Raw genomic sequence first — 18,665 nt, 5'->3', positions numbered from 1 at the left:
TCCTAATAATTTAATGATAGGCTTGACTAGACAACATAGCAGTATAATTGAGAGCTATCAATTTTAACATTTATTAGACTTTAAAAAATAACTTCTAATTTAAGTTAACTTAAAACAATCTTCACATAAACCTATTATAATAAATGTAATATTTACCTGTGCTCTTCAGCAGAAATATACAGAAATTGAAATTTAAGTTATCAAACACTAAATTCTAAATTAAATATAGATTAATTCTTAAAGCTATAAAAGTTATTTTTTTCTTTGTCCTTTGATTAATAGACATTAGGTTGTTTTGGCTGCTATTTCTTTGACCCACTACATTAAAGTCTCTATTAATGAGCTGACGAGTTTAATCGGGTGTGTTAGATGAGCGAGACAGTGCTGGGCTGCTCTGAGACTGTTTTGAAAACCATTTCAGAGACATGTTCTTAAATGTGACTCATAAAATATATTACATGCATGCACAGTTTTAAGGCAGCTTTAATCGCCTTTTTGGTAACGCCTCATGAGTTAACTGACTGCGAAATTGCATGTACGTAGTTTATTTCACGCTTTGATATGAAAGGATACAGGCTACAGCGCGCGTAGCGTATATATGTGACCCTGGACCACAAAACAAGTCATAAAGGTAAATTTTTCGAAATTGAGATTTATACATCATCTGAAAGCTAAATAAATAAGCTTTCCATTGATGTATGGTTTGTTAGGATAGAACAATATTTGGCCGAGATACAACTATTTGAAAATCTGGAATCTGAGGGTGCAAAAAAAATCTAAATATTGAGAAAATCGCATTTAAAGTTGTCCAGCTGAAGATCTTAACAATGCATATTACTAATCAAAAATTTAGTTTTAATATATTTACAGTAGGAAATTTACAAAATATCTTCATAGAACATGATCTTTACTTAATATCCTAATGATTTTTGGCATAAAAGAAAAATCAATAATTTTAACCCATATAATGTATTTTTGGCTATTGCTACAAATATACCCCAGCGACTTAAGACTGGTGTTGTGGTCCAGGGTCACACACACACACACACACATATATATATACACACACATACACACTACACACAGACACTACACACAGACACAGACAACCGTTGAAAAGTTTTGGGTCAGTAAGATGTTTTTTTAATAAATACTTTTATTTAGCAGGACACATTCAAAATTTATCAAAAGTGACGGTAAAGACATTTGTAACTTTCTAAAAGATTGTTTAAAAAAAAATTGCTGCCGTTTTCAACTTTTTCATAAAAAATCCTGAAAAAAGTATAACTTTTTCCACTAAAAATATTAAGCACAATTGTTACAACTATTTGAAAATCTGGAATCTGAGGGTGCAAAAAAAATCTAAATATTGAGAAAATCGCATTTAAAGTTGTCCAAATGAAGTTCTTAGCAATGCATATTACTAATCAAAAATTTAGTTTTAATATATTTACAGTAGGAAATTTACAAAATATCTTCATAGAACATGATCTTTACTTAATATCCTAATGATTTTTGGCATAAAAGAAAAATCAATAATTTTAACCCATATAATGTATTTTTGGCTATTGCTACAAATATACCCCAGCGACTTAAGACTGGTTTTGTGGTCCAGGGTCACACACACACACACACACACACACATATATATATATATATACACACACAGACACTACACACAGACACAGACAACCGTTGAAAAGTTTTGGGTCAGTAAGATGTTTTTTTAATAAATACTTTTATTTAGCAGGACACATTCAAAATTGATCAAAAGTGACGGTAAAGACATTTGTAACTTTCTAAAAGATTGTTTAAAAAAAATTGCTGCCGTTTTCAACTTTTTCATAAAAAATCCTGAAAAAAGTATAACTTTTTCCACTAAAAATATTAAGCACAATTGTTTTCAACATTTATAGCACCAAATCAGCACTAAACCATTAGTGAATATATAAATTATATATATAGTTATCATCAGCTACCTTCCCTGCTAGTATTTTAATGATTTCTGGAAAATTCTGGAAAGCCATGCACCCATTTCACACATGCATGTCTCTCCAGTGCCCACCAGCACATTAAATTATAGGGTGAGCTGAGGTTGAGCGAGTTTATGAATACTTAAGTTAAGTCATTTGCCAGTGGACATGCGAAATATTATAGTCATGGTGCACGAATGCCTTAACCACAATGTAAACTATGCTGGCTCTCACAGTGACATTCTGAGTGACAGTTTGAGCTGAATCCATAATGTGGGAACCAAATAATGAACTGGACAGAGACGACCCACCAAAGCACTTGTGAGCTTTCAAAATAGTTTTAGATACAGCATTTCTGGGAACCTAAAAAGATCTCTAGATCCTGTCTCCTCTCCAGTATTAATATTTAACCACAATACATTTTTGTCTCATTCAAAAGCACTGCTTGCACTTCGATTACTACAATATACACAACGTCTGGGAAGACTATAACCACAGAACTATCTCAACTGAAATGCTTGGTTTCAAGAACATTTCAACAAGTTACTATACTGGTAACATTATGACCTTGGTCGTCATTTACTTTGGCCGTAGAGGGGGTGAAATGTGGAACAGAAAGTGTATTTGTGCATTTATGGGACTCGCACTGGTTCATATGTGTGTCATTCACAAATGTTCTATTTATAATGCTGATCAATTGAAAAGAGCACAGCAATAACCAAAGATGCAATTAGAATGACTTGAACATTTGAGGCCTCTTGGTTGGTGCAGAAAGACTGAAGACTAGCTTAATCAGCACTTTAGACATGACTGCCGGTAAGTACATGCTCTGTGACATGAGGATTTGTTTGTTAACTAAGATGCATTTCCCAGTTACACTGTAGTGGCATGATCCACCCTGGGACTTGTTGTAATTGGTAATAGGTTATTGTTATTGTTTGGTGTAGGCAGAGCGGTTGTCTCAGGGGCATGTCGGCATATCAGCGTATTTGCTGGCCTTGTTAATCACTGTTTTCCAAGTATCGATCACCATTAACTACTCTGAAAATAGTGATTAGATCAGCATGGGTTGAGAAAAGGGAATGAATGAATTAAATTCAAAGTCTTTTAACCTATTTATTGAAACAGAATTAAAGTATACAGATTCAGTACGATATAATATTATACACTTAACCAAAAAACATTAAGGAAAAAGGCATGACCTCATCTCATATATAGTTCATACAGTATCATGTTAGTAAAATATATAGGCGTCAAAACAACAAACATAAGGCAAGTAATTTTATTTTTAAATGCTTGTAACAGTAATGTTTCAATGTTTACAGTTGAATCAGATCTGGTGTTATTGTTAACTAAAATTAAAACTATTAAAATAGTTTTCTGTAAAAAAATGTTTTCGGTAATTGAAGTCTGAAATAAAATATAAATATTTGACTAAACTAACTAACTAAAATATGCTTAAATTTAAGTACCAATAATAAAAAAAAGACAAAAGTACAAAATTCCTAAAACTTAAATTAAAATGAAAAATTGATAATCTATAATTAATAATAATTAATTATTACTAACCCCCCCCCCCCTTCACGTTAATTTGATCTACGTTAATTAGTTTTTGTTGCTTGAACAGTTTCTAATTCCTGGTTTCATGGATGAATGCTTTATTTTTACCTTGGCCTGTGCAATATCAAGTAAACAGGTTTTTAAATGGGTTCAGATATTGTAACTCTTGGGGGGGGGGGGGTGACCCCTACCAAAATCACCTCACTTTCAGAGCCTTGTTTTACATCATCTATTAGTGTCTCATGCGGTGCAGACTTTCAAACCAATTAAACAATGTCATGGCCGATATGTTGTAAGAAAAACTTTAATGCTTCATAAAGGACAGCTCGGAAAAGCAATTTGCAGTATGACATTGCAAACTTTTCACATTGAGGTTTTACTTAATAATGACTAATATTTATGTGTCATATTCCTTATTTGTCCCTGTCTGGGTACCAGTTATGATAGCAGACAGACTTCAATTAGCCAAAACAATATCAAATGATGCTCTGTTTTCAATGTATACATGTCTGGTTGGGCTAGAAAAGTAACTTTTTGTCATCTCAAATTTGTATCTGGGTCTTGCACTACAAAATTCTCAATCTGCTCTATTTCTGGCAATTGCAGCAATAACGGGCAGTCATTGTATAAGACATAACCTCATTAATTAGCTAAATTATTTAATTGGCAGGCTGAATGCCAACAGTAGCTTTGGGCACAATAGGCATTGATTCTTATTAAAGGTACATTCCAGTGACACAATGGCTGGTAGTAAGGGAATGTAAATTTGAGCTTCGTCTGTGGCCATTCCCACCAACTATGATAAGCCAAAACTGTCAATCTGCTTCCCATAAAGCCTTAATTTATTTAAGAAAATCCAGTGCAATGTCTGATTTTTCCTCTGGCTTTATAAGCAGAAAATGAGGTCCATCATATCTGTGAAATGAGGTCCTATCCTTTCTGTCATGACTGTTTGCTGACTTTGGTGAGAATGGATTTCAGTGAAGAGGAGTCATCTTCAAACAAAAAGCTTACCTTCCTGTGTATTGTTTAGAAGTGAAGGATCAACCACTGGCATGGTTCGTGGAATAGGCACTGGTTTGACGGGCTCTGCTGCTCCAAAAGAGGAGAAAAAGTCCATAAGCTCATGACCATGAATGCACTTTTGCATTTGCAATTATGGCTGATAGTATGTTGAAAAACTGTAATGGATGAATTAACTAGTCCATTTATTTTAGACCGCTGTGACTGATTTAGATGCGCTCAGCTACCAGCTACGCCTGAGCACAATCTTTCCAAGGAGGAAAAGAACAAAAGGTACATTTTATTTAGCAAATAAATAAATAAATATATATATATAAAGCAAAGTTCACTTTGGTTTCATCTAAAGAGTCTGAGAGCGGACATGGAGTCAAATACAAAAGCAAGGAAATGAGAGCATGCTATGCATGATCAAATTAAGTGGTTGCACCTCTAGGGTGCCATGTTGCAGATTAGTCATTTCCGTGTCTGGAAGTCAAAGCACTAATCACAGAGGACAGAAGTTATCAGGGGAAACATGCCCCTCATGGGGACCCTGAGTCTGCCTTTCTGTGCTTTGGAAAGAAAAACAGGAACCCTGAAGAATGGGAAATCTACATGCAAATACACTATAGCTCTGTCCCAGTCCTCTGAGAAGTACTAATTAACCTCTACATTTGAGTCAAGGGTTTTGTGTTATGAATGACAATCAGTGTTCATCAATCGCTGCCCACATTAAGTGAGCAAATACTGATTTTAAATTTAGTTATCAAATGCATGGCTATCCATAAACAAGAAACTGCTCCTGGAGGGAAAAAAAAAAAACACACTACCACTTAATAGTTTGGGGTTGGTAAGATTGTTTGAAGTTTTTGAAAGAAGTCTCGGTTACACTTTACTTGAAGGGGTGTGCATAAGACTGACATGACACCTTCATAATCATGACATGACACCTACATGATCATGACATGACACATGTCATGAATATGAAGGTTTTTAATGCATGTTTATGACAACTGTCATTAAGTGTCATTCACTCGGTTATTTAATTTCTAATGCAAAGATGACATTGTTTGAGATGTCTTTGTTATGGGCTATGGTTAGGGGTAAGGGTAGGGTTAGGTCAAATAATGTCATATTTGCATTAAAAATGACATAACTGAGCGAATGACACTTAATGACAGTTGTCATAAACATGCATAAAACCTCCTTCATATTCATGACATGTGTCATGTCATGATTATGAAGGTGTCATGTCAGTCTTATACACACCCCTTCAAGTAAAGTGTTACCGAAGTCTCTCATGCATCACCATGGCTGCATTTGATCAAAAATACAGTAAAAGCAGTAATATTGTGAAATATTATTACACTTTAAAATAACTTTTTTCTATTTTAATATATTTAAAAATATAATATATTCTTTTGATTCCAAAGCTGAATTTTCAAGCAGCCGTTACTCCAGTCTTTAATGCTATATGATTCTTCAGAAATAATTCTAAATGCTGATTTGGTGCTCAAGAAAAATTTCTGACTATTATCAATATTAAAACAGTTGTGTTGTGCAATATTTTTTGTGGCAACAGTGATATATTTTTTCAGGATTCCTTTAATTAATAAAAAGTGCACAAAAACAGCTATCTATTTGAAACAGATTTTTTGTACCATTATAAATGTGTTTTAGTGTCACTTTCTATCAATTTAATGCATCTCTGCTAAATAAAAGTATTAATTTCTTACTTACCCCAAACTTTTCAATAGTGCTGTATAGTGGAAGCATGGCAGATGGTTACACTTAAGCTCAGCTAGCTTACCTTCTGGATGGGGAACCTCTGCAGGTGTATTGGCTGGGGCGTGTGACCCAGGAGGTATCTGAATATTACTGAAATTGGACACTGGGGGTTGATTTGATGGATGGCCGTGGAAAGAAGGCTGAGAATGGGGTAGATTTTGAGGCTCTTCTGAAGGACCACCACCCTCGGCACCGAATTCATCATCTAAAGTAAAGAGAAAAACAAGCAAATATGTTCATGCAAACAGCATTACGCTTGGTCAACATTAAGCTTGTCGTGAAAGCATCCAGAGTGTTCACTTCTTTTAAAAAGCCTTTGTTTTGGGAGTAATGATAAAACTAATGAAATTCAGGAAGAATTTTTACTTCCTAGAGTAATTTTTCCACAACTAATGGAAAGGTTGTGGAAAAAGGCTAAAGGCTTTTCTGTTTTTTCACATTATCCCATCCAGTGCTGAAAAGATTCCTATGTTCACAGCATTATTTTCTCACACAATTTTATCATGAATACAAATCATGGAACAAATGAGTCTCACTGCAAGTCAACTGTTGGAGGACTTTGAATAAAGCTGTAAAAGCCTTTGATGAAATGGCTTCAATCTGAAAGTACCACAACAAACTTCCTGTACCCAAGGAGATACTTGGCAGCACAGGGAAACAAACATTACATAAAAATATGAAATTTGGACACATGGAATTTTATCAGCCGAAACTATTATGCAAGTGACATTTAAGCGTGATTTGATTTAAGATGGAAAATTTTTGTTCCTCAAAACCCTGGAATAGGTTGATGAGGACAGCCATTACACAGAACCAATTTCAATCAACTGCAAGCTGAACACTAAGACACCCCAAAATGAGTGATGAATATAAATAAATAGAACTAGGAAAAAATAAAAAATAAAAAAGACATTTCAACAAACTGTGGCTGGGTTCTTCCATTTGAAATTTAACAACAATCCCACATTCATAATGTTTCTAAAGCCCCTGGGCAGATTAGATTTCGCAAAAATATTATATTACAGTAAAACACAGTTTAGAGGTTATATGCATTTGCCTGCATCAGCAACATTTAATAACAAGGTAAAACGTCAATATAATATTTCATCACAGGGAACAAGTAAATGAAGCATATGAAAAACACATTTCCAAATTTGGTTGATTTAAACATGCTTTTTTGACAACTTTCCTTTCCCTAGACATGTGTCAGGGGGGTTTATTTTCATAATCGGCGGCGAAATAATAAGGGTGGGGCAAGTCAGACAAATATTATGCTATTATGAAAATATGGCCTTCATATGGTTTATGTGCAAAGGGGCTTGATCAGCCACAGATCAGGGGGATTCCTGGTCGATCCTGGAGGAGAGTTTTGTTCTCAGAGCGATGCTGTAGGCAGATGAGGAATTGTGAAAAAGGCCATAAGTTGGCAGACTATGACCATGAAAGTCTATACTTGAGATAGCTTTGTACTGCAATAGTGAAAAGACACACTGTGATTACATAATGATAGCACTACAAAAAAGCCATCCTTTCTGTTCTTAATAATCCACACCACAGCTGAACAAGCTGTGGCTCTGGAGAGAACGCTGAACACCTGAATATATATCATGCTTTTCCTATGAGCAGTGAAGGAAATAAATACCAGCAATGTATAAACTACACAGCACATAGAAAATTAATATTCACTTTTTTCTATTCAAGTAATCCACATATAATTCACATGAGCACCTGAACCTCTCTAAACAGTGTTGAGAGCTGTGGACCTGGAGAAAAAGTCAAATTCCTGTCTGATAAATCAGCAAGAAAAAAAAGCTGTTCAAAAACAAAAAGAAAAGTTGTAACCAATGACAAAAATTAAACCGTAAATAAGCTTTATTTTGTGCATATTTTTTACTGGACTTATCAATGTGACTTATTGATGTATTGGAAAGTTTACTTTTTTTATTATTTAAAGGGGAAAAAATATTCTGTTTTAATGATCAATCACTGCTACCATTTCAGGATACTCAAGAACTTGAGTGCCAATCCATAATATAGAGCCCACCTTTCACTGCCCAGTGCACAAGAAAGATTGATCTGTTAAAACTTATTTTAAAACTCCATTGAAGTTCTCACTGATGAAAACAGTCCAAAAGCCCTTTGTTTTAAGTAGGAAGGTGATGGAGAGGGAACCAACATTGGCTCAAGCGCACTATGGATTCGTAAAAGTCAACAAGAAGCTCTCTCGGCAAATACGTCTCTTTATTTATTATTGATCTGCGCTGACAGCTGAATTCGGAAAAGTGGGTGTGCTCAACCAAACTGTTCAGCTGCTGGCCAAGATTTGTGACCTACATTAAACTTAAAAGAAAAATGTATTCTGTGCTAATTAGCGACAGGGAGGGAATGGATAAATTGTGAACAGATGGAATTGTTTCAACATGCAAGATGAATTGCTCGGAATGTTGCAGTCATGTTCATCTGGAAAAGTATGGAAGGGGGGAAAAATCATCTGTGGAACTGTAACATGTAGGCAACATTTGACAAAGTACTGCAATAGGAGGAAGATGCTGTAATAATACAAACTAGTAGCAATTAGAATTGTTATGGGTAATTTAATTTGCCAGGGCAAAAGGCTGTCATTATTGGGAATAATTAAATTTGAAGCATGTCCAAATCACGTTTTGCAATCAGTCATGCTACAGTGGGGCAAAAAAGTATTTAGTCAGCCACCAATTGTGCAAGTTCTCCCACTTAAAAAGATGAGAGAGGCCTGTAATTTTCATCATAGGTATACCTCAACTATGAGAGACAAAATGAGAAAAAAAAAATCCAGAAAATCACATTGTAGGATTTTTAAAGAATTTATTTGCAAATTATGGTGGAAAATAAGTATTTGGTCAATAACAAAATTTCATCTCAATACTTTGTTATATACCCTTTGTTGGCAATGATCCTTTCTGAATAAAGGATCAATAAAAATCTTTTTAAGTGGGAGAACTTGCACAATTGGTGGCTGACTAAATACTTTTTTTCCCCACTGTACATAAAGTTATAATGTTATACATTATCATACTGTACATGTATACACATGGTCATGCCTGTTATAGGCATCTCAATTTAGGCCAACCTTGCTTATATAAAATACTTAATGCAAACCAATTAAAATCCAGAGTTTCACCTGAATACTACAAAAGAGTCATTTAGACAATGATTTCAGTATGTCTAGAGCAGGGGTGTCAAACTCAATTCCTGGAGGGCCGGAGCCCTGCTGAGTTTAGATTCAACCCTAATTAACTAAATTAGTTGGAACTAAACTCTGCAGGGCTCCGGCCCTCCAGGAATTGAGTTTGACACCCCTGGTCTAGAGCATGTTCTTCACTCTAAACCTCTCATTTTTTCCAAGCTGTACTTGTCCCGACACCAGAGCTCATTTCAGTTTGACCTTAATTTCTCAACAGGCTAAAATAAAGAGACCCTTACTCATGGTAAGTCATGGCACGGGTGCAAACCCTGCTCCAGGAAACGAACAGCTACTGGTGTAAAGACTGTAGATGAATCTTAGGAATAGTATGCTAATTGAGAAAGTTGTTACCGATCAGTTCTCTTTCCTTCAGATAAGCCTTTTTCCCAAGCCCCGAGGTGTGCTTGCTGTGCAAGGACGCAATACCACTATTACAGTTCTTAAAGTGATAGTTCACCCAAAAATTCTAATTACCCTATGATTTACCCTATGATTTACTCACCCTCAAGCCATCCTAGTCTTCTAGGTCTCCTAGTCTTCAAAGTATTCTTTCAGATGAATCCATTTGGAGTTATATTAAAAAAAATGTCCTGGCTTTTCCAAGCTTTAAAACGGCAGTGAATGGGTTACTATTCAATAGTCCAAAAGAATACCAATAAAGTGCGTCCATCTATCATAAAAAAGTCCTCCACACAGCTCCAGCGGGTTAATAAAGGCCTCCTGAAGTAAAACGATGCATTTTTGTAAGAAAAATATCCATACTTAAATCTTCACAAACCGTTATCTCTAGCTTCCGCTAACTGTTGTATGCATAGATATGTATACATATCAATTACGTGTATTTTTTTATTTATGCTCAAAAACAGTATACTAACAGTAATACAAATATCAACAAACAAAAATGATAGACAATGACAACAAAATAAAGGTCTTATTTGTGTACACGAGAGAGCGTAATGGCAGATGACGCAGGACGTAGGACGCAGGCATAGAGAATATGCTGCTAGTCTCGCAAGAAGCAAGTTTTGTTTACAGGAGCAAAGGAAGCTAAGTTTCCTTTGTTTATCAAAGGAAAACCAGTCTCCTCTTGGCTTATATCTAAATCCGACATTTTTCTTTATAAATCCGCGTTTTGTACTTCTAATTCGTGACCTGTGTTTTGTTTTGCTCTCCTCTGCTCTTGTTCGTCACCGCGTTCGCCTACGTTCTACGTCATCCGCTGGAACGCCCTCTCTCATGTACATGTATACGACTTAAAATATAAAATCTAAACAAATAAAACACTCACCATCTAAACAAAACAGCGCAGCAATTTACTTTATTAGTGGAAATAATTGCTTTTAAAAAAAAACAATACAGCGATAATAATTTACATCCTTGAGGAGCAAAATTCTGTCTGCTTTCGTCACATGCATTGTCACACTGGGATCCAGCATACACAGGAATAAGTTGACTAACAGAAAAGAGTTAATCAGCTGACCCGATGCAGGTCTGACCTCAAACAAGGTCTGGTGTTCGTTATACAGAACATAAACATCTTGGCATATTGTTATAATAATTTTTTTAAGGGACCCCCTTGGAAAGGCAATGAGCCGGACACATGGAAAGAGATAAATCTGTGATAATGTGCTCAAACTTAGCAAAGCAAAAGCATGCTATCATTTTTCTCTTGGCAATGCTGCACATCAGTGGGAATAACCAAGCATGAGGTCACTACTTAACAAGAGGGACCCAGCTGCTAGATGTAAAGCTCAAAAAATAAAATTTAAATAGCATTACAACGTGAAGAAAACTCTTGTTACATGAGTTTTAACAGCAGTTAAAAATAAATCAGCTTGCACAGAATAAAACCAGTGATGATACAGGCAACATTATACAAATATCACATACTGTGCATGTATGTGTACATCCCAACGGCTTAGTCTACGGATGACTTCATCTCTGACATGAGCAGGCCAGGTCAAAAGCAGCACGCCCAGCAGATGTGGAGGGGAGAGTGATCTAACTGAATCGCACCGCCAAGCACTATTTTGACCTCCACATGAACGAGGAACATTCTTCACTCTTAAACATAAGCAACCTTATAAAATGCATTATCTTGCATTATCACATTATCTCTCTAAACAAGATATGCTTTATAATGAAACTGCAACCATACCGTTGGTAACAGTTGGTAAACTGCAAAACGCTTTCACAAGTAGATCGATTTGTATATTCTACTTTAGAAATATTTTATATTCCAGACCTATTTAACTGGCAGCCCACTTAGCAAATTCCACCCGTTTAAAAGGTTTGGTGGCCCACTTAAGGTTGCTAGTTATTTCACCCCATTTCTCTTAAATAAATGTGCCATTGCATGCACTCTGTGGAGAATGTGTGTGTCAACTGTCAATCACTCAGGTTTAAAATCGGTGAGGCATCTTTTACAGTCTCATCAAATCTTATCAAAATGAAAAAATAGATAATGAAAACCACCAGTTCCAAGTAGAACGGACGAAATCAGTATTGCAGTCATTATTCACACTAATGAATGCAATTTGCTCTCAACCAGTGCGTTTATTATGAAACGAGACTGTAACCATAGTGAAAGAGTACAATGTGAAGAGTCACTATAAAATAGATGCATAGCTCTTGAATCAGTCTACTTGCAATCGGTCAGCTTTATTCTGTTTATTCTATTATGTTATAGATACATTTTGAAAGCTAATTTACTGTATTTATTCAGAATTTCATCCTAGCTGGGAATGTTTGTCATGAATACTGCAAAATGTTATAAAAGACAGCTATAAAAAAGCTTTGCATGTTTATTTTTTTTTTTTTAAATGACCAAAAATATAAATGTAACTGTTCTCTGCTGCTTTCATTCACAAAATATTCTAGCTCAGGCTTGCCCCGATGAATGTTTCATTTGGCCCACTTGTTGATGAAGTTGAATAGCCCTGCTATATGCTATTGGCATGACCATGGTGTTCTATGTCTGGTGATCATTCATTTAAATAAAGTTTCAAGAGGAAATGGGTTTGGTATTGCTATATTGTGTAAACACTTTTCCTTTCCAAATTTCCAAATCAAAACCTTGGCCTTATGTAAATATAAAAACTATATAAAAATCATTGAATTAACCATTCCAATTTTGTATTATAGCGAACATAAGCAATCTATTAAACAATAGGCAATCTATCTGCGTTCTGTGAATTGATTACATTAATTTACTTTTTTATTTCTTGGTTGAAATATAATATCCTATATACTGGCTACAGGTAATCCACAATTACATACGCTGCGAGAGATTTCTTATCCACATTCTTGAGAAATCACCACTACAATGCAACTTCCTATAACTACGCTGTTACTTTTTTAATCTTCGGGAAAAAAACTATTTAGCTGCATCTGATATCAAACTCTGTCTCAGATGGCACACCCACAGACTGCAAACAGTTACTAAATGTAACAAAATTGGAAAGTACTTTCTCGATCAGGCAAGATCTAACGTTTGGCTGGCTTTATCCATCTTTTTTTTTTTTCATCAGTTGTCTAGGAACAATACTGTGTTTACAAGGTTTTACTTTTTTCATTTCATTTTTAAAGACACATTCCTATTCTGCATTCACTCTCTGTGTGTAACCCTAACTTGACATGATGCTTCAGTCCTTTCCTTCCTAATGACTATCCTTGAACTTAAAATAGTTAAGATTAGCCAACAGTGGACAATTTTCACACTATTAAAAGGGGTGGCAACCCTTATTGTTATACCTGACTAATAATCACTACATAAATAGCAGCCTGTGCTGACTCGCAGGGGGAGGGTCACGGCGCGAGGCGGTCATCTCCTGTGTTCTTCACAAATTGATAAGGCACACAATGTGCTAACATTTACGGATTTAGAAACAACAGACTCACATCGAGGAAGCCATTTAGTAAACCTGGAGGAAAGCCTCCCGGACTGGTGTGTATTTTGTTAATGGGAGTCACAGGATCATTCTGGGGGAGCAGATATAATATCAGCGCTTACCATATGCTTCCCCCTCCATTCCAATAGGACCTGGCTGCGGAGTCTCACCATTCTTCAGGCAATTGTGGATGTAGGCTGCCTTCCACTTGGCATACTTCCTGTGCTGAATGTTCTGGATAGGGGACAAAAATGTAAAAAGTCAGTCAGTCAGTCAATCATTAAGATAAGAAATGCTCAATTAATTAACTTTCCCAACAACACAATAGGCACTAAAAGCGCAGATTTGATTTGTTTGTCAGGATTTTGTCTGGATAAGACATGGATAACACTTGACTGATGAATGATTCACTCATGACTATGATTACGGTACATGCCGTTATGAATGTGAGTTTAATGACTGGTATGTTCTGCATTGTATCGAATAAAGAAATAAGACATGAAAAGCTTGTTTCATGTCTTAAGACATGAAATTGATTTAATGTCATTTAAGTGCTGTTATGCGTGATGAAAAGAGAAATTCCTTGAATGGCGTATGCAATACGTTAAAAGACACCAATATTTATTAAACAACCAATAATCAGGGGTTTTCAAACTTTTTGATGTTAAGTACCCACAAATAAGATGACACCTTTGTAAAAGGGCCCCTTTCCTAAGAACAAAGACAGCTATATATTTTCATGTATACTTAGTGAGAAAAATATTAAACGTAATATTATAAAGACACAATTTAAAAATTACTTTTGTAGTTTTACTGTACTAAAACCAAAAATAATTAAAATATTATCTGGAAAATATTTACTTTGTATTAAACTGACAGCATATATTTTCTTTCGAACCACTAATAGTGTAATGTTAGACACAGTTTCAATTTAATAAATAACACTTTCACAATAAATATAGTTCCAAAGCAGTATAATAAAAATTACTGCTTTAAACATATTATTTTCAACATATATTTTAAGTAGGGATGCACGATTATTACAAAAATCATAATTGTCGATTATTGCCTTGAAATTGTAATTGCGATTATTAATTACAATTATCACAATTTACATTGAATGATGTTTATACCATTGTTTGATGCAACTGCATGCCGTATTTTTATATGAAAAGAAACAAGCTGAAAACACTCTAACTGAAAAAGTGTTTTTCTATAGTATTAAGCCTCAAATGTCAACTATACATCGGATTGGTTTCTTCTTTAAATTATAAAAAAAGTACAAAATATAAATGGTATTATAGTGTTATACTAAAACTAATATTAAAACAATGGAAAAACCCTTAAGATAACATGTAGAAAGAAAAAACAAAAAGCATCTTAAGCACACAGAATAACATAAGTGGACTTTGAACGATTAATTGCCGCTTTGAACGATTACATAATTGTGGCATCCATAATTGTAATCGCGATTAGAAATTCGATTAATTGTGCAGCCCTAATTTTAAGTTAACTTTTCTTTTTTTCCCCCTTATTTTCTGATTTCCAATTTTTCTCCCAAAAGTTCTGCAGACCTTCTAGAAGGCCTCTGGGGATTCCTGGACTCCAGTTTAAAGGGGTCATATGATGCGATTTAAAGTTTTCCTTTCTCTTTGGAGTGTTGCAAGCTGTTCGTGCATAGATAAGATCCCTAAAGTTGCAAAGACTAGTCTCAAACCCAAAGAGATATTCTTTATAAAAGTTAAGACTTGTCCACGCCCTCCTAAAACGCCTCGTTCAGACACGCCCCCACATGTCTACGTCACTGCACAGTCTGTAAGTAAGTTTTCATATTTAAAGGATTTGCCACTGATGATTCAAACGCGAGTTTTGAGCAGTGTAGAGCAGTGCTAGTTGTTTGTCATTTCTCCGATCACAAATGCAGACATGGTTTTAGGTTTCCGCGGCGCGATGCAACGCAACACGTAAAAAGACAGTATAAGTAATTATAATCAGTAATTATGTCCCCACTGGATGCTAGAAATGCCTTGTTTGTAATGGGTTTTATTGGTTTTGTCTCGTCACACCGGGCGGACACGGCATCACAGTATGGGGTAAGGGACGTAACATTTCCGTCACACGCTGGAGGTATTCGGCCAATCACAACGCACTGGACAGCTGGCCAATCAGAGCACACGTCGCTTTTCAGAATGAGCTTTGTAAAAATCTACGTGTTTCAGAAAGGCAGGGCATAGAGGACAAACAATAATGTACAGTATGTGGAAAATAATGTTTTTTTTTACCTTAAAGCGCATAAACACATTTCATATAATGTTCTTTTTACCAACATCATATGACCCCTTTAAAACACGACTAAACATGTAATGATAATCACAATAAACAATTATTCTGTTAAATATTATAGTATATTAGCCTAGCTATAAGTGATATGTCAGATACAAAGTCCTAGCAAATTAATACAGAATTTAACTGATGTGTTTAAGGATGTACGTGTAACAGCTATTTTAGGGTCAGAACTATAAATTAAATAAAACAATCTTTTGCAGTATGAAAAATGAATGCAATGCATTCAGCATATTATTTATATAAGAGTTGTAATTACTGAATTTGTACTGTAAAACATTTTTTTTATCTAATGATTTCAGAGTATGTCGGCTTTATTTTCAACGGTCTGAAGCATGCTGACACCTGTAATTACACCACCAGCTCAAATTCCTTAAAAGTGTCTTGCAGACTCTTGAAGCCCTTTCACATCTCTACTTCTACTTTTACATACATCAGAACCGAGTCCTCTCAAGTCTAGAACTAAAAAGTTCCCTTTCCTCATGTAATCTAATATGGCACAACTCATTGTCGGAGAGAAACAGCACAGTAATGGGGGGCGATTCTGAGAGCTCATTGTCTGGGTTAGTGTTACACAGAGAAGGCACACTGTTTCAACAGTTAATCCAATGAGCTCTCTACAGTAGGAAAATGTCTGGCCCTTAGGGAGCGAAGAACACTCAATGAAACATTGTCCATCTTCGGACACAGGTCACTTCCCTCTGTATAAAAGAGACATCTGCGGCCATGGCGACCAGTAGGGATGGTCTAATGGGCACACTAGAAATACACAGATTAAACTGGTGGATTAGCAACAATTTCCAGGCACAACTTTCCCAAGAATTGGCCTCTCAAAACCTCTGTGTACATTGAGTCTGGTGAGGCGTTGTCAGTCCTTGGGTTCAGCTTTATAGTTTCCCATTAATTTCCACCTTTTCATGTTTTTGTGGCAGTTTTCAGATTTGAACACAGGAACATGGCTCTAATGACGTATTTGATTCCATTAGACGTTTTCACGTTCCACTAAATTAGGCGAGCTTGTGTCCGTGCCATCAGAAACAGAGGGACTGTGTCAAGAAATACATCTCAGGCCCATATTTATGTCCCTTCAAAACAAAACGACATAGTCATACTAGCCTTGGCATCAAAATACAGACTTACTCAGTTGACAATGTAGGGGATGAAAGGACCCACGGTGACTCACCTCATCTGATAATTCGCCAAAGACACTCAACACATCAAACAGAAGACTCGAGGTGTAGAAGGACTTGATCATATTCCTGTGATCAAAACACACATTAAACTGTTAACACTGGAGTCAATTAATTTCTCAAAGTACAACAAATAAGCCACTTGTAAGTCTCAAAGCAGATGTGTAAAACGAACAACATCTGGATTTTACACATTTTTTTCTGTTCAAAAGATTTTTTCTGCATTTATTTAATAAACAAAAACAGTAATATTGTTATATATTAATACAATTTAAAATAACTTTTCTGTTTTAATTTATTTTAAAATCTAAATGTCAATACCACAGTTGTGCTGCTTAATTTTTTTGAAACCGTGATACATTTTTTGTTTCAGGATTTTCTAATGAAAAGAAAATTTCGAAGAAAATTCAAAAGAACAGCATTTATTTTAAATAGAAATCTTTGTAACGTAATATTGCCAAATAATGTGTTATTTTTCTGAGAAATCGGGACATATTAATCATAGTCACACTTCTGCTGTAATCAAACACGTCAACGTTCAAACTTCCTAGAACAAAGAACCATGAAATGACACGTGAGACTATACCAAGTGAATATCCTCTTTAAATGAAAATAAACAAATATAATTTAAAGTGATTCATTTAAAGCCCTTTCAGTACACTTTCATCTTCAGGCACGCTGCTCTGATCACTGTGAGAAAAACCTCACTCTCTATACAATCTTTAGGGTTTCAATTATACATTCATGTTCAAGAAAAACTAAAGGAACTTGCTGACAATACAAGCATTGTTTTTCCAGAATGAGGATACATGTCATGAACTACAGTACCTTCTAAAAGTAAAATCATAAAGTACACAATGATTCACCTTTTGTTCGAACAAACCCTGAGTATGTGAATACATCCTGAAGAGTGGCCTCTGGACAGGAAGTGTATGCAGGTCTGACAGCTTCCTACAGTAAGATAGATCTTCACTCTACACCTCATCAGCAGGAAGAGGGTAAAGAGCATAAGGGCAAATGTGGCACGAAATGCCAAAGTTTATCCATTTCAGAATGTATTTTGAGATCATAGAGGGAACCTGTCGTTTCTTCTTGCAGCAACATAAAACTTTGTTAGCAATTCACTACTGAAGGTTTTTCCTGCGCAACTGCATCGCATACAAAATTCCTACATCAACGACAACATCCTGAAGTTTATTTCTGAGATCGTATTATTGTAAATGTTTACCTTCTTGGTAAACATTTTATAAATGTGTACTCAGGTTTATCTAGCTACAACCAAACTAACAATCACTTAAAGTTCCTTGGGAAGAGCCAGTCTACATGACCTGAGGTAGTGCTGGGCGGTATACCGGTTCATACCGAATACCGGTGTTTATTTTTGTTATGATATGAATTTTTAAAATACCGCAATACCGGTGTATGTCGCTTAAACAACGTTCGGAACGAGACACTGTTCGAAAGGGGTCCCTTTTCACTGGTGCACTGTGGTGAGGGAACAGCTGTATGTGTTACTAAGCGTGAAAGTTCTGAAACTGAAGCTGTAGAACTAATAGAACGTGATGACACAGAAGAACTCATCCACACTGACCGCCACAAATATCCACCGCCCCCTACCATCAGCTCCCGTGTCTCACATACACGAGCGAGACTTTAGCACTAGATTTAGCAACTTTCAGACCCTTTTAGCGGCTTT

At 35.6% G+C, this 18,665-nt stretch overlaps 1 protein-coding gene across 2 annotated transcripts in view; it reads right to left on the bottom strand.

Moving 5' to 3' along the window:
• Nucleotides 1-18,665, bottom strand: part of vta1 (vesicle (multivesicular body) trafficking 1) — a 61,491-nt gene that overhangs the window by 4,086 nt on the left and 38,740 nt on the right. The window contains exons 4-7 of one of the 2 annotated variants that reach the window (XM_016242650.1): nt 16,963-17,038; nt 13,559-13,670; nt 6,346-6,528; nt 4,548-4,625 (exon numbers count right to left, since the gene is read on the bottom strand). In XM_016242650.1, coding sequence (XP_016098136.1) covers nt 4,548-4,625; nt 6,346-6,528; nt 13,559-13,670; nt 16,963-17,038 — 449 coding nt within the window. The remainder of the gene's footprint in view (nt 1-4,547; nt 4,626-6,345; nt 6,529-13,558; nt 13,671-16,962; nt 17,039-18,665) is intronic. The other variant, XM_016242651.1, reaches the window with a different exon arrangement.

This window comes from Sinocyclocheilus grahami, unplaced genomic scaffold (genome assembly GCF_001515645.1).
Source record: "Sinocyclocheilus grahami isolate Dianchi unplaced genomic scaffold, SAMN03320097.WGS_v1.1 scaffold667.1, whole genome shotgun sequence".
NCBI classification, from domain to species: Eukaryota; Metazoa; Chordata; class Actinopteri; order Cypriniformes; family Cyprinidae; genus Sinocyclocheilus; species Sinocyclocheilus grahami.
The sequence above is the reverse complement of the archived record's forward strand: the minus strand, read 5'-3'. Positions and strand labels throughout refer to the sequence as shown.